This window comes from Juglans regia, chromosome 3 (genome assembly GCF_001411555.2).
Source record: "Juglans regia cultivar Chandler chromosome 3, Walnut 2.0, whole genome shotgun sequence".
Taxonomy (NCBI): domain Eukaryota; kingdom Viridiplantae; phylum Streptophyta; class Magnoliopsida; order Fagales; family Juglandaceae; genus Juglans; species Juglans regia.
Window position 1 is genome coordinate 12580369 of NC_049903.1, and position 16986 is coordinate 12597354.

Below are 16986 nucleotides of genomic sequence, written 5' to 3' on the forward strand. Positions count from 1 at the left end.
ATCGAGGTTTCACATCTACCTATCCATAAGGGAAAATATTTATAATAGTAAATTATACAATTGTCATATAATTATTTTAAAAATAAATAAATAAAACATAAAATTTACATAAAAAAAATTAATTTTTTAATAGTAAACCTCACTATTTTTCAAAACGATTATGCGACGTTTACACTCTTCACAGTTGTACGTAGAATTACTCAACCACAAATGAAAAATTGCGAAATTTGAATGAAATGGAAAGGATGCCAATTCTTTAGATGGTTTGCATTTAAGATCTTTCACATTTCATTTTCTCTCTGCTTTTTTAAAGCAAGACTGGCAGTAACTTAGTGTAAAAACAAGGGGGAAAAACAAGCAACAAAGATATCAAGGATAAAGTTTCCTCAAAACCAGGCTAAGAGAAGTTGCTCCAATTGTAACAAAGTAAACCCAGAAGCTTGAAGTTCAGCATTTTCCCAGGAAAATATTTCAAAAGAAAGCTTATTTAAGAGAGAAAATGGACTTAAAGATCATCATCCCTGCAAGCTATGGACAATGAACATCTACCTAATGGAGAGGCATCTCTCTCTTTTCGCTTGCGTCAGGGCATTGCTTAGCAAAGTGGTCGTTCTGTAAACGATGAAATATTTGGCTGTTTAAGAAATAATTCTTTGTCCATCACAAAGAAACAAACTTTAAAAATCTCCCTTAAATAAGGAGGCATAACATGGATCGATCCTCTTTTTAACTTAACATGAAGACCTCAACTCAAAAGCTTACACATAAGAATTTGAATGTCTTGTACACATTAGTGTGTTAGCTTTTAAAATCAGGGAAATCCAGAAAACAATAACCTGAATTGCATTTTCACTCTTAGAATCCAAACTTCAATTTGCTTACAAAATTATGTGATGTGACATCTACTTATAATAAAAACCAAGAAAAAAAAAGGTACACCTCATGATTCAGGGCTAAAGCATTGGCAGCTAAAAGTTTAGGCTTCATTTTGATCTTTATTTCCTCCTCCTCAGATACCCAAAATCCGAAGCTCCATCCTGGCTTTTTGATAAATGCATGCCATGGTAATAAGGAAATGAGGGGAGTGAACGAGTATACTTCCATCAAAATCAAACTGATTTCCTTTTCAGATGAAACTGAATTCCCTGCACCCATCTGAATTGTAATAGACATTGATTTCAAATCAATGGATATCGTGGGTTGTACTGCTTTGACCCTTTTCCCTCTAGTAAAGAAATTAAAATTCAATTGGTGTAATTAACTCTTCCACTGCTGAAATTGCTAATCAGTCTACAAGACTGTGCACGTGTGTATTCAAGACTAGATGAGTAACAAGATTCCACTAAACTTAAAAAGAAGGAAAAACCAAAAAATCCCTGCCAAACATGGAGAGGGAAGAGGGAAGAAAATGGAGGGCTATACATAGAAATTGGGTGGTCTGATAATTCTACATTCGTAGAGTCTTGCTACCAATTTAGCATTACTAAATCATAGATTCGTAATCAGCGGGCAAAAAAATTGTTGCACCAACTTCATGACAAATCCTACCAAGTTCACACCATTGACAGATTGAAATGCAATCTCCATTTAGATGAACTGAGTAAAAACTTAAACACTAAAAATGATATTCATCCATGAAAGAGATAAGTGGTTAAGTGAACGCAAAAATAAACAAAGCCAAATTCTAAAATTTCGGAGAGGAAAACCACGATTTGAATGATACAAGCAATGGAACATCAAGTCAAAATAACATGTATCTAGAAATTATCAAACCACAAGTGTTAGAAGATAAAAGGCTACAAGCTGGATGCTCTTTTAGTCATATTACAATACAATACAAAGCCTTGGGTTAGTGAGAAACAAGATGGCAAGAAGAGAATACTATACAGAGGTAATAAAAAGGTAACAATCCAATTATCTACAAACGTGATTGCACATTCTCAATGTTGCTTCAGATATTCGAAATTTGTCAGAAAATTTATTGTACGTACAACTTCTAATAAAGACAAAAAGTGATACAAACTCCACATACCTACTGTTTTTGCCATTAGCAGATATTTCTGCATGTTCTTCAAATGACCTGCAGAAAAGGTACAAAATTGTGAAACTGTAATATATTAGATTGAACAGAAGATCATGACAAGCAGCGATATCAGCTAATTTATACGCGCATAACACATCATCTGTCTCTCCAATTCTTCGTGGTAGTTGATGAGCAGTTTGAACCCTTTTTCTCTTCGCAATCTTCCCACTGGTCTATCAACAGACAGACCAACTCAGGAGACTACTCCCATTCTTATAAATTCTTAATCCATCAATTCAAACATAGCCTCGTATCTATAGCCATACCCCAATCATCCACCAATCCAAACATAGCACTATGCCTATCATCATCCATTCCATGTATCATCTCAAAGTTTGTGATCAGATTCATAACAGTTTTTCACATGATCCAATGACAGAAAATTATAACTCAGCATAGGCAACCTCGTGAGAATTTTCACAAATAATTTAGTTGTTGAGAATGCTAGGGTAGTTAATTGAGATCCGTACATGTGATCATAATTTCAATCTCTTCAAGCGAAATGTAGCTCAAACACAATAGCTTCTCAGAAAGAAAAATATCGTTTCCCCTCAATCTTTAACATATATGCCTAGTTGGATCTTTTCAACTAATTTTGACTCCATGTGTTCCATTTAGTTACCAAAATAAAATAACCTTCATATACCTCTTGTAACTCTAACTCTAAGAGAAGTCTTTAAGTTTATACATACTTTTATGCATATACTATCAAGGAATGAGCAAAATGAATTTGCTGACGTGCTCCTTATGTAAGAGAGATGGAACAGGTTAGAAGTGTATATTTTGTTCTGGTCACAACCAGCCAAATTTGCCTGTCTTCGCATGCTACATTTGGATTCTACAGCAATAGAACCAATTCAAAGTATTTCCGTCTTTACATCCTACATGAACATGCATGTCCAATTGCAAGAAGGAAATTCAGATCAAAAGCCAAGTGCAGTCTTTGAAGATGTAGATGGAAATCAGAGATAACAGAGTACAATTCAACAAGGAGAAAACAATTTTTTTTATAAGCTATGTTCAAAGTGTCGCAATGCATGTATGTCAGGAGAAGTCTAGATTAGCACTCAGAAGACGAAAAATCAAATTTATGCACAGAGAATCCAGAAAGAAGATAACTGTTGAACAAGAACCATATGGGGGGCGGGGTTCATCACCTGGCAGGCCTCCAAAACTTGAGATCTCTTTTTTTATTCTTTTTATTTTTTGAGATATGAGAATTAATTACAGAAGCACAGAAAAGGGGAACCCTACAAAAGAAGGTAAAAGAGTTGTGGTTTACAAGAACCATCCCAACCTGGTGGCCCTGAATCCCAAAAAAGCTTTTGAAAAGTGGATTATGGGTCATATGAAAATAGAATGTCAGCAAACTATAAACTAGACGAAAGTACAACTCCCCTTTCCACATGCCTGAAAAGAAGTTTTAGTGGTCTTGAATCATGAAGACACCATCATTCAAATCTCCTGATCTCTCCTTGTTATTTATACTGGGTTTTGATCTTATTATGTACTTCAATTGTATATTATAATACTTTCCCCTTCCAGGTAGCACCATGAAATTGCCAAACGAATTGTAGGAAGAGCATCAATGACCCACTACACATTTCCTATGTATGAATGAAATAAAAGATCACAAGCATACCGGATATACATCATAATCCATTTGTACCAAAAAAAATTCCCAGCCTCTTTTTAGTAAAGATGGAAGAATAAGGAATAATAAAAAATCATAAGCACAAATTTGGGCAATAAGATAAAGGAAGCAGCAGCTGCAAGAATTATATTCCGTAATATGATAACAGTTTGTATACACCTCCTTACGAATAGAATAGCAACTTGAACTGTACAATATAAATATATAAGAGAAAATCCTTATACTACCTTTTCAACAAAATTAGACAAGCACTCCATAGAGTTGTCAGCTGAGAAAAGAAAGAAAGGGACAAGCACCAAGAGCTGGACCAACAATTAGGCAAGCAACAGTTCATTGTATAGCTAATTACCTCAAGAGCTCAAGGAGGAAAATAGTATTGAATCTAATCTAGAAGCCATTTTTTGCACTAAAATAGGCAGGAGGGGACAAGGAGCTGCTATATTCAAGCTAATGAGAAATAAAAGGGGCTCTTATTCTTTGGTACCAAATCTCTTGGCAATGATTGGACGGACATCATCAGCATCAACCAGGGTCTCCAAGAAGGGAAGTAAGGAAATTAGTGCACTGTCTGATGAATCATCAAACCAACTTTTTATAGGAATCCCATTATTGACTTGCAAACGGAAAACCTGAAATGATCAAAATGAGAACAACGCTTAAACAATCTAGCGCCCATGATAGAGATGACTTCTTTTAATTTTTCCCTCTTTCTCCTATGATATATGCATTATCATGTCATTGTTAATCAGGTTCAAGAGACCTTATTCAGACTCTCGTTCTTCCTTTTGGAGTTATCTTAAACCGGTTCGCACAGAAATATTTGCCTTCCTAGATATTAAACTGACGTATTGCAAAATTGGTATTAATTTACTGCCTAATTTACTGCCTAGATATATGCATATCCATAAGATTGAAATTCATGTCTTTACTTCTTAAGTTCTTAGAAATCCACATGATGGGAAAATCTTGTCCAATATTAAGCCATTGAATCAGATCCACATAATTTTCACCCAAGTTATTAACCCTTGGTTTAGCAACAGTCAACCCTCTTCTTTCTGCTATCCCTGAGGATATTCCCAACTTCATAGGAAGAGGCAGGCACTGTCCAACTAAATCCAAGTTGGTAGCCCAACAAAATCTGATGTCAAAAGTCCATCAACCTAAATCATAAACGTACTGGGCAACAACTCAGAACACCAATGAAAGAAAATTTCAACAAAAGAAAGCAAGAAAATTAACCAAAAAAATGGAGATACCAAAGGGCCAAACTATCATGATGCCTGGGAAAGTGATGTACCTGAGGAGAATTATCAATTATGGCAACTTTTGCAAGATCAACACCTAAAACTGTCAAATCTTTAGTGTAACTGCCATCTGCAAAAATGCATGCTTCACGGTAAACTCGGCGAGATATAAGTTTTCCAGCTGGATCCAGTACATCAAGAAGTTGTTTTGCATAGATGCTTTGGCTTGCAGTAAAAATAACAATTTCAAACATCTCCGCAACTCTCTCCAAGAAAGTATGGAGATAAGGCCTCTGTTTCACATATACAGTGTGTTCCTTCATGTCGAAGAAAACAGTGAAGGTGAAGTCCGCATCATCACGGGGTTCCAATGTGGAGTGAACAAGTGTTTCTGCATAGAAGGACAATTGCATCAATAACATTCACTTAAAGTGAAAAAAAAAGCACAATTTAACTTCAACACACAATGTCAAAGTCAAGGCTACTCTCAGATCCCCAAGTTAAAGCACAAATTACTGGCTCCATCAGAACAGAGACCCAAATTATACAGTTCCCTGAACAGAACTCAGTTGGGAATATCAAGAACTTTTTAAATCTTTCTCATATTTGTTCCAAAAAGCCGCTTATTCAGAAAATCTTTAACGAAGAAAACAAAATGGGGAACAAATTAAACAGTCAAACTATATGCATACATAGATAAATAAACAAAATACACATATACTTAATGTGTGACTTTATGCCAACTTTCTACAATTTAAATCAATTCATAAAATCTCCCAAAACTCAGAGATTTCAAATTATCGAGTCCAGTAGTAAACTGTTAGGTTTGCAGCAAATACAAATGCAGTTGTATAAGCACAGTTCACTGGCCAGTCATCTTGAGAGCTTTCTGATGTTTTCCTCATACATGCAGGCGATGAGACATGTGCACTGCATCTGAGACACCGAAGCTTGATGTCAACAATGGATACTATCCCAGATTGTATCACTGAGACCAATGACTCTTAAGAGATCTTCAAAGCCAAATATGGGACCAACAAAATCTGCTGACTTTTCACTATGTTCACTTTCATTAGCTTTAAAAAAAACATAATTTATCATCTATTGATAACAAAAAATGACCATATGTAGAAGCAATTCCATAACAACAGCATGGATGAGTTTCATTAAGCATTCATACTATATAATGCATGAAATATTTGATCAAACAAAATTATTTTAACAAGAAGATGGCAGTAAAGTATACGAATTGGGCCAATAAATACCAAAAACTCCTAGTTCATACCATATCCACTGGAAATAATGAGATATCATTTTCATCAAAGCTTGGATAACATAAACGCAAAGGGAGACAGACTCGTATAACTCAAATTCCTTACCATCCAAATCAAGTACTAGTGTTACAGGTTTCCCATTCTGAGCTTCCTTTGGCAATATAGTGGGCTGAAAATTTGATACCACATCTGAGAGTTCCGGTAAATTTCTTAGGAACACTTGTGGATCAAAGCACTCTGCCTGATCGGAGTCAGCGTTGACATCGAATTCCTGGTTGCAGGATCTCATTTGATCAATTGCTCGGTACAAGCTAGTACTATCTGAACCCATCATGGCTTCTTCACATGATTGGGTATTGTTCATATCGCTGGTTCGGACTGTGTCCTCAAGGAAAGGCAGCATCATGCACTGTTCAGCCACATCAAACAACAAACTTGGCTCAGCACATTTGTAATCAGGAAAGCAATTGCCCTCACTAATGTCATCGTCAAATGCATGCCCATTGAAGGGTAAGCTAGTAACAATCATGTCAGATATGTAGAAATCTGATACATCACAAGTTTGGTAATCAGATGAACTTCTATTATCATCAGTGTCATTGGCTCCCAACAGTGGTATGTCAGGATCTTTGTTGTTCCCTGTAGCACACCAAGAAAAAAGTTGGGTATTAGACACAATCTCTTCACAATCACATGTAAAAGAAGCATGTAAACGGGAGTTGAGAAGCATATTCTTTACAATTTCTTTTTTGAAGGCAACTTGGGGTTTATGTTCCAGACAAGGCATGAATACTGCCAGATTTTTTTTTAAAACATTGAAACACGTATATCTTATTTCTTGTAGCAGTAAAAATTAATGACAAATAAAAAACATATAAGCACCAATCTATGCTTTGAACAACCAGGAAGAGCATAAATATATGGTAACAAAGGCAGTCAAGAGAAGAGTCACATCAGTTTCTTTATTTATTTGTATGTTTCTTTAATTATTGTCCACTCCAATGGCATAGCATTTTCATATTTGTAAAGGTATACCATATATAAAAAATACAGGGGATAAGTGAAAAGAAACTATGGTTAGCCTTTGGTGAGGGTTTCACTGGAAAAACTTGGAAGAATTTCATGACCATCCCATTTATGGGGGACAGGAAACATATCAGATTGATATTAACTGTTCAACCAAACAAAATCATCAGACCTGCATCATCATCAGCTTTAGATTTGGTAATGGGCTCCAAAGAAGGGGAAAAAATCGTCCCTAGGCTTGAACTATGGGTAGATTCCTGCAATAAGATCACGATGCAGAGGAAGAATAATCAAGAAAAAATTCATAAGTAAACGTATAACACAGACACATTTATATCCACCCAACATCACAAAATACAATTTTCAATTTGATTTTAAATGTCTTGAGAACAGATGGTACATATTATAAGGAAAATCTCCATCTCCAACCAACACAAATAGGTCCAAAAATAGTTAAGAAAAACTAGTCTCCTTTCCACTAACCTATATCCAGCAATGATTTCCACCTCCATTAAATTCACCAGATGTCCCAGCCTTAATAAACATGTTTGCAGTCAGGGTCAAAGGGAAGGGAGGTCAATCCCCAAAAAAAAAAAAGAAAATAAAAATCTCATCCCCATAAAAACATATTATAGATAAAAAAAATAACTATCTCTTCTTAATCTTTTAAAAAATTGTAAGTTAACTAAACAAGCACGCACAGACATGCTCTTGCACATTCCTACTAGGCTTTTGCCTATTCTTATGATCAATAAAAATTTATTTACCGATAAAAGAAAATTTGAGAAATACATCCTTCGGCATCCCAAATATCTGGAAAAAAGCTCCTTACCCACTCGAAAATCTGAAAATCACTTCAGCAAAGTAAAAAGCTTAAAGTGCCCAAAAATCTTCAAAAGAGTATATATTGGAGTTTTTTTTATCCCTAAAATTAATTGGATTTTTTTTCAAGGTATAAATACTTTATTTTTAATTACATTTTTTTAGACTATCTTGCTCAAATGATTTTTTGAAAATTAATGCTTGATTGTTGTTACTTTGATGTTTTACGTTGCTTTGGGAATACTTGTAGGAAAATAATGACACGGAAAATTATTTTAAAATGGGTATAGTCCTGCCCCAAATAAAAAAATAAAAATAGAAAGACTGTTCCTATTTGCATTGACTAGACCTCTATGAACTCACACATACATCCACAGACGCATCAAAACTACCACAAACACTCCCAAAACACTTCAATTCATTCAACGAGATGTTACGCAACAAATCAAAAGGGACCAACCATTGCCATTAAGATAGGTTTCAAGCAAATACTTAACTGCCAACCAGTCAAAATAAAAATAAGAAAAAGGAGTAAATGCAACAGTTTAACCTAATATAAAATGGTAAATCTGATCTCTAGTCAATAAACTAATACTCCCCCTCATGTGTGGTTGCAGAACATTTGCAGAACAAGAAATTTTCAGTAGCAGTCAACATGAAAGTGTACCATTCTCCCGATGATTGCAGAATCAACAAAAAATGATGGCTGCTTCTGAAACTGATAATTTTCTTTATCCAGGAACTCTTCATGGTCAATTGCTTCATCACTTTCAATGTTCTTCATGGACACTTGTGTGCTTGAAGAAACTATAAGAATAAGGAGCATTAAAAATAAAAACTTCAGGTAAACTCAAATAAGCATCTCTAATTATGTGGAACACATGCAAATAATAGTACTCAATGTCTGGACAAGTGGCTTACCATCCTGACATTTATGAATAAAGGAGTCAAATTCTGCTGCTTGTTCAGAAATCCTGACATACGAGCAAGAGTTTTTGGAAATTTTACTTGACTTTGGACATACATGAAGACCATTTGTTTCTTTGAAACAGCTTGTGCTCAGTTTGGTCTTCATTTTTAATGAGGGCATTTGATCTGTACTTCAAATATGTACCACAGCCTTGATTCAAGAACATCCGTATGAAAGAAGGTCCTCTAAGCAATCAAACCAGCAGCCAAGACTGTATCATGTAAACAATAAAGATAAATAAAGAAGCAACCGATCTGGTAGAACAACACAAAAGATAAAGAAGTATCGTTAATTTCTTCATGCTTGTTCTAAGTTCAAAGTACCATTTGCAAAAAGAAAAGATAGATGTGAAGCAACCATAGGAAACAATGAGAACTATGAGATACGGTATTCAAGCATTGTAAATGCTGTTAAAGAATTAGTGTTTCTAAAAAAACTTAAGCCATCAATATATAATCAAATTAATTTGCAGAACAATAATCTACATACGATTATTCACTAAGAACATTAAAATGTTTAGAGGGAGGAAAAGCATCCCAAAATTTATTCCTCAAAGCATATAATTAATGACCATAGATATCATACCCAAACTATCACGCCCCGTACCAGGGGGTGAACCCTTTAAACTGAAATCCACAATAATAGGAACTTAAATACAAAAATCCTCCAAAAAAATCAAATATCCCAAAAGGCAAAAACTCTTCCAAACACAATAAACTAGACATTGGAAAATTTCTCTTAACTCAGACTAATCCATTCATGCCACCTGCCACTTGTCTCACCTTTTGCATCTAATCCTATCACGTGCTATTTATTCTGACTATCGCAACTGTCAAAGTCATATGAAAAAAATGGTGGAGATAAAGGGGTGAGTCCATTGACTCAATAAGTAGCAAACCTATAATAATGTGTAAACATGAGCAAGTTACAAGATGTAGAAATAAGTAAGTTCTCAAAAATAGCAGTGATATTTTCATAAACATTTCTTTTTCAATAACAACATATATACAAAAGAACTTAGGCACAAGCATAATTGAAAAAGCATCAGAAACAGAAACAACGGCCATGTTTACCCCGTCGCAAGGTTGCAAATCTGCGGTTAGCCAAGTAGAACATAAATCATTATTTTGCACCAAAATGAGTACAATCAAAACATAGGCCACTATTTTATCCCGTGGCAAGGCCAGAAATAGGAGCATAACAGAATCTTATGCCTCTGAGTTTTCAGATGCAATGCAATAACAGAAATAGTATACTGACTAGATACTATCATGGAATCAGATCAAAATTTCAGATTTCATATTTACATTTTATGCAGTAGAGAAATAGAGTACAAAATTTGTTCATGTATACACCAGTCATAATAAGATGTCAGATTTCAAAGTTTAGATACAGAAATTAGTGTAGAAAATAACCGAGGTTGTTTTCATAACAAAATATGCAGGTTTTTCACAAAATCAACCTCAATCGGTTTTTGGCAAATTCTAGCATAAGAGCACCACTTACCTGAACTTTTTAACATCTCTGAGTTACCTCACAACAGTACCAAGCGAATATCGATCATCACCTAAACATAATTACCACAATCTTGAGTTAACAAAGTTAAACACTGTTTTTAACAGGTATATGTAAGGAGAAAGAGTCTTACCGCACAGGGAGGAAGACAAGGAGCATCACCAAGATTAAGAGGAGTTGGCCATGACTATGGGTGGAGTTAGGTGGCTACAACCATGAGAAGTAAATGCTGGCCGTGGTTAGTTGGTCTTCTCAATGCAATGTCCAACATGAGAGCAACTATGAGGCTCAAGGTTGGTTTATGATTGGGCGTAGGGTTGTCATGGAGTGAAAGCGAGGCGGCTCATGGTGCTGTCCGTGGAAGTTGAGGAGAGCAGAAAAGGAGGAGGAGCAATGGTGCATGCACACAGAGGGTTGAGATCATCCTTTGCTTCGGTTATGGTCTCACGTATGGTCACTGCAATCGGAGTTAAAGAGGAAGACCCACGTTGCTCAGTGGTTGTTGGGCAGCATGTGGGTGGTTTGGTGGATTCGTGGTGAGACATAGAGTGGAGAACGACAGCGACTTGGCACTGTACGTGGTGCTCTATTCAATTTGTGCACAACAGAGGGTGACAGACTCTCGATTTCGGTTGGGGCTGAGTGGTTCTCAAATGAGAGATGGTGAGGCACAGTGGTTTACGCCTGAGAGGGGGAGCAGCAGCGGCTCGTGGGGGTGCAAAGCGTGTTAAGGGGCTTACGATTGGTGCAATTGTTTTGCCTTGGACTGGTTGCTGTGTGTGGCTATTTGTTGTGGTGCGGATCATCCAACTACGGCATGGAGGAGCATGTGGTGGGGGACTCGCTGTGTGGCATAGGTTGAGAGGGAAGGCAGGTTGAGCGGCAGCCCTAGGTTGAAGATGATGTCCTATGTGCATGAGGAAGGCTTATATACATGCCGGTCTAGGGGTGTTTAGGTCTAGGGTTTTCCAGTTGCTGGGTCATGGTCTTTGGGCCCATTTTTATAGGTTTTGGGTCTTGAGTCCAAAACAAGCCCAACTTGTCCAATAAATATTTTTGGGCTTTTAAAATAAATTCTTGGGCCTAATACATATTAAATAGGGGCCCACTTGGTCCATAAGTATTAATTGGGCTTTATCCTAATTCTTAAGCCCAGTATTAATTGGGCTTTATCCTAGAATGTTTTTAGGTGTTCTTTTGTATACTTCATGTGTACAAAGGCTATGCCTATTTCATTCGTATCAATAATATTTACTTCTTACTTATCAAAAAAAAATTTTCCATGATCTGCCATAATAAATTTTTGGGCCCATAGCCTATTCAAAGTTGTCCAATAACCCTCAATTGGGCTTTCCAAATATATTAGCCTATTAATACCAGCCAAATTCATCCACTAAACCTTAACGGGCCTTAAAATAAACTTTTGGGTCTATGAGCCTAATTAAAATTCTTAGCCAACCTCAATAAAATATAGCTCATGGGCTTATCTAAAATGATCCATGAAACCTAATTTAGGCCCAATAAAATTGCCCTTATTCAATCCCTAATAACATTGGATCGGGTTGTTACACAAACACATCACTTTTTTTTTATAAGTTACACAAACACATCACTAACCAAGTCAAAGAACAGGTTATCCGACCAGAATGCCTAATAAAATAGGTGTACTCAAGAGCATTGACCCCATGCCTTCAAATTTCCTAATATCCATAGCCTTAGATATCACACCAAATGGAAAAAAGGTGTGCTACTCTCTAAGCACACCATATCTCCCCCTTCCAAAAATGCCCTGCAAGAATCTCTAAAATTGAGTTTGGCAATACCCCTTACTCCCCACAAAAACGTAGACCAATGTCCTAAAGAACGTAGCTACCGGACAATGTCTTAGCTGTGAATGTTGATTTGATTAGACTTTGTAACACAGTCAGAAAGGATTTCCTTGCGGCAGGAAAACAACTGAGATAAGTGCAATGGCACAGCAATCTCGACTCGAATGGATTAGACCACCAGCACTGCTGCTTGTTAATTCCACAACTCCAGATGAAGGCACTACAAAGGCATGGCTAGGAGAATGGAGATCGAAAAAGTCTTTTGCCGGCAATTTTCTCCCTCTTTTTGTATCAGAAAGTCGTGCAGTGAGCATTGGACTTTTTCCTCAAAAGGGGCTTTGCCACAAAGGGGATGGGGGAGTTGAACCCAATTATGTGCCACAAACCCCCACAAAGAAGGAGCCAAAATGGAATTGAAATTTCCTAAACCCCATGCCAATATTTCATTCAGTGTTTGGCCCTCCAGATAATGCTCGTTCTGTTAACCATATCTCTATACACATATAATAACCAATTGATAATTATTGCTTCCCCTTATAATTTTTTGCTGTAAAAACATGTTCTTCGGCTGTCATCGCAAAGATAGAAACCTCTTTTGAGGAAGGTTTTTCTAAATACTCTCTCATGAGAGTAGAAAAAATAGCACAATCACATCATCATCAAATGAGATCTAACTTCCCCTCTTTTTGTATATTACACAAAAAAAACACAAAACATTGTGTTGATTGGAGATGTCATTTTCTATGAAATATTGGAATACTTACAAATACGTTTTCTCAATAGTTGAAGCGTTTAGAATAACCTTTCAGCGAACATATGCCAAAGTTAAACATCATGGTTCAAGTCCCATGCTCTCCGAAACTAAGGGCATGTTTGCGTAATGAGATGAGACGAGAAATTCTCAAAACTTCTCATAATTTCCTTCCCAGACATCACTCAAACACAAAACATTTTTCAATTTCAAATCTTCAACTTTTTCATCACATCATTACCTAATCATTATCCAAACACAGAAAACAATACAACTTTTCCAAACTTCCAAACAAAACACAAAAATCATAACTTCATAGTATTTTTATTCAACTCTTTTTCTCTCCTTTCCTAAAATCCAATAAAACATCTTAACTCAAACCATTTCACCACTATTCACAGAACTATGAGATACTCTAAGGCCTTGTTTGGGTAACAAGATACTCTCGGATATTCTAAACTTCTCAACACTTCTCATAATTTCCTTCTAAACATCATTCAAACACAAAATACTTTTCAATTTTCCTTCCAAATATCATTCCAACACAATTCAATTTCAAATCTTCAACTTTTTTATCTAATCATTATCTAAACACAAAACCCAATATAATTTTACCAAACTTCCAAACAAAACACAAAAAACAATACAACTTTTTCAAATTTCAAAAAAAAAATATTATTAAGAAATTATACTCAAATAATTTTTTAACTTTATAATATTTTTATTCAAGATTTTCTCGGTCCTTTCCCAAAACCCAATAAAACATCTTAACTCAAACTCTTTCACTACTATTCACAGAATTATGATATATTCTAAGTGTTCAAACGAGCCCTAAGTGTCCAAACGAGCCCTAGGGGAACAAACAAAAGGATTTATGCACATGGACTGCATAGATAAAACCACCACAACAGACCATGAAAGATGTGCTACCCATGAGATGGAGTAATGGATGATCAACACTTTCCAATTCTATCACGATCTGAGATTAAAATGCTACAGAAACTCTACCCTCGGCCTCCATCAAATCCATCATTGCCACCACTCCCACACCTGTTCACCATTACCCACTCATTTAAATGTGTTCTGCCTATTCTGTGCATCCCAAACTGGTCATTTATGACTGAGGTGACCAAAAATCACAACTTCTTGTGTTTCAATTAGAGTGGCAGATGGCCATTCCTCGAAAGAAAAAAAAAATCAAATCATCTCAATTCAGGAAAGAATACCCAAAATGAATCCTAAAGGGCCTTCAACTTCAAAATTCACTGCACCTAACTCATCCATTTGAGCTCAACTACATCAAGGGATAGCAGATAACAGAATTCATTTATCTATTGAATTTAAAACTATAATTAAGATGCAATATCACTGTATTACTGCAGCACCAACTCAAAAATAAAAAGAAAGAGAAAACTAACCGTGCCATTCAATAGTAAATTCTGGAACCCAAAAGGAAAAATGGGATTTTTTCAAGAATTTTCAAGAAACAGCAAACGAACTTATTGACAAGGTGAGAATCCACAGAGCCCAGGTCCCAAAAACCACAATTTTGAAGCACAACCACACGAAAGTCGAAGTCAACCAAGCTATTTACGACCCCAAACTCAATAAAGTTGAATAATTTACATCACAGAAAACCAAAACGAACTAAAGAATGAAAGCAGAGCCTACGATTAAAACGAACTCTTGAACCTAAACCCTAGAAAGACCAAGTTCAAATGACAGTTAAACAGTTGAACTACCATTTCGCACGGCAAACACAACTTTGAAAAAGAAAATCACCAGAAAATACAAGATTCAACCAACAGTAAATGGAGCTTTACAGTGAATTGAATTATACAATATACAGTTAATTGAAAAGAATGAAGGAAATACGCATACCCGTATAGCAGCTGAGAGTCGCTCTCGCTCTCTCGCTCTCGCTCTCTCTCTCTTTAACTTCCATGAACGGTCAGACATAGGTGACGTCGACTTCTGCTGGATGAATCGGACGGTTGAGATGGGACCTCGGGGACGGGATCGGACCGATGAGCATGGGCCACGAGGGATTAGGAACCAGCTCAGCGTGCCGCGTTGACACGTGCAGGTTCTCGGAAAGAAAGGAAAGGCTAGGGACTCTCGAGGAAAAAAGGATCCAATTGGGGGACGGTGGTCCACCTCCTCCTTTTGCCCGTGTACCGCACCTCATTTTTTAAGTGTTTTAGTCGAGGAAAATGCAACATGCCCTGCTGGGCTCTCGCTGGACTGCAGTATTTTTTTATATATTTTTTTAAATTTTTTTTTATATAAATATTTTTAATAATTTTAAATATTTTAAAAAATAAAATAAAAAATATAATATTATTAAAAAATATTTTTTTAATTAGGAAGTAGAATAAAAAATAATTTTTAATAATTTTTTTTTTTTACTTTCTGATTAATGAAGTATTTTTTAATGATATTTTAAATTTATTTTATTTTTTAAAAATATGTAAAAGTGTAAAAAAAATCTATATAACAAATAAATTAAAAAAATATACATAGACAAGTACATACTAAGTCCAACAGGAGTCCCCAGAGGGAGCTGTAGTATGACCATTTTAAATATTTTAAAAAAATCATAATAGTATTAAAAAATACTTTCTTAAATATTTATAATTTTTTATTTTATTTCGTGATTAAGAAAGTATTTTTTAATATATATTTTTTACTTTCTGATTAAAAAATTATTTTTTTAATAATATTTTAAATTTATTTTATTTTTTAAAAATATTTTAAAATATTAAAAAATTTATATAAAAATTTATTTAAACAAAACAAATAAAAAATAATACTACAGTCCCCAGCTGGAGCCCCCAGCGGGGGCTGTAGCATCACCCTTTAGTCAAACTGATAAAATTGATCTTCTTATTCAATTCATATGATATTTTACATAAAATTATAAATATATGTAACACTACTTATTTATATGTTATGATTTCATGTTATTAACTCTTGTGCATATGTTAGTAAGGTCATGCCCAGTAAAAAATACAAATGCAGTGCTTTTGAATTTAGTTTAATTTAAATTAATTTGGTTTAATTTAAAAAAGTTGAATCGTTTAATATATTTTGTGTGAGAAATTAAAAAAATTATAATAATGAGATAAGATGAAATAAAACACTTCTTATATCCAAAAAAGATATTAATTTTTCGATGGAAGCCTCAATCCTGATGCGAGACCCTTTCTTTGAGTTGCTCTAGCTGTCGTAAGAACTAATGAAAGATAACTATTTAATAATTATAATAAATTTATTTATAAAACATTATTAATTTAAATTTAATATTTTATTATGATTTTAAATTGAGAAATAAATAATTATTTTATTCAAATAAATGTACAAAAACTGTTTAATAAATATCTTTACAAATATTAATATCTTTACAAAAAATTTATCTGTCACTTAAACCCTCCTCGTGTTGTGTATAAAATAAAAGAGGGACTGCCAGTGAGGAGCTCAAAAAGCTCTTATGATCAAAAGCTCAACTGTGGTGCCCTTGACTTCCACGTGTTATTTTTGTGGAGTTCGTGACATTGGAATGATGACCACACGGATCACGCACCCCAACGACCAGTGCTCAGAGTATGTACAAAAATAATATTTGTAGCAGAGAAATGAAAAGGGTCTTTCTTTATTAAGTACCATAATTGTTTAAAAACAGTAAAATAACTTTACAAAAATTATACAGTCATCTGACAGATAAATTAAAAACAGGAAATAACATAAGGGAAACAAATCTCATAGCGCTGAATAATATCTCAGCAACTCAAACCTCCGACTGAGTTGATCCCTTGGAT

The 16986-nt window shown here is 35.0% G+C and overlaps 1 protein-coding gene across 9 annotated transcripts; it reads right to left on the reverse strand.

Moving 5' to 3' along the window:
- Positions 1 to 701: 701 nt before the first annotated feature.
- On the reverse strand, positions 702 to 15304 carry LOC109006911 (CTD small phosphatase-like protein 2). Of its 9 annotated transcripts, none has more exons than XM_035688083.1 (9): positions 10722 to 13366; positions 10580 to 10640; positions 9025 to 9284; positions 8771 to 8910; positions 7454 to 7538; positions 6361 to 6894; positions 5035 to 5372; positions 2033 to 2080; positions 723 to 1155 (listed from the first exon to the last, which is right to left on the reverse strand). In XM_035688083.1, the coding sequence occupies exons 3-8, from the start codon at positions 9191 to 9193 to the stop codon at positions 2072 to 2074; spliced, it is 1275 nt and encodes a 424-aa protein (XP_035543976.1). In that variant the 5' UTR covers positions 9194 to 9284; positions 10580 to 10640; positions 10722 to 13366; the 3' UTR covers positions 723 to 1155; positions 2033 to 2071. The 9 variants fall into 9 exon arrangements, with proteins under 9 accessions (XP_018841897.1, XP_035543976.1, XP_035543971.1 ...); XM_035688078.1 differs by lacking the exons at positions 723 to 1155; positions 2033 to 2080 and adding exons at positions 3838 to 4366; positions 15050 to 15303 and having other exon boundaries at positions 10722 to 10795; XM_018986352.2 differs by having other exon boundaries at positions 702 to 2080.
- Positions 15305 to 16986: the final 1682 nt, after the last annotated feature.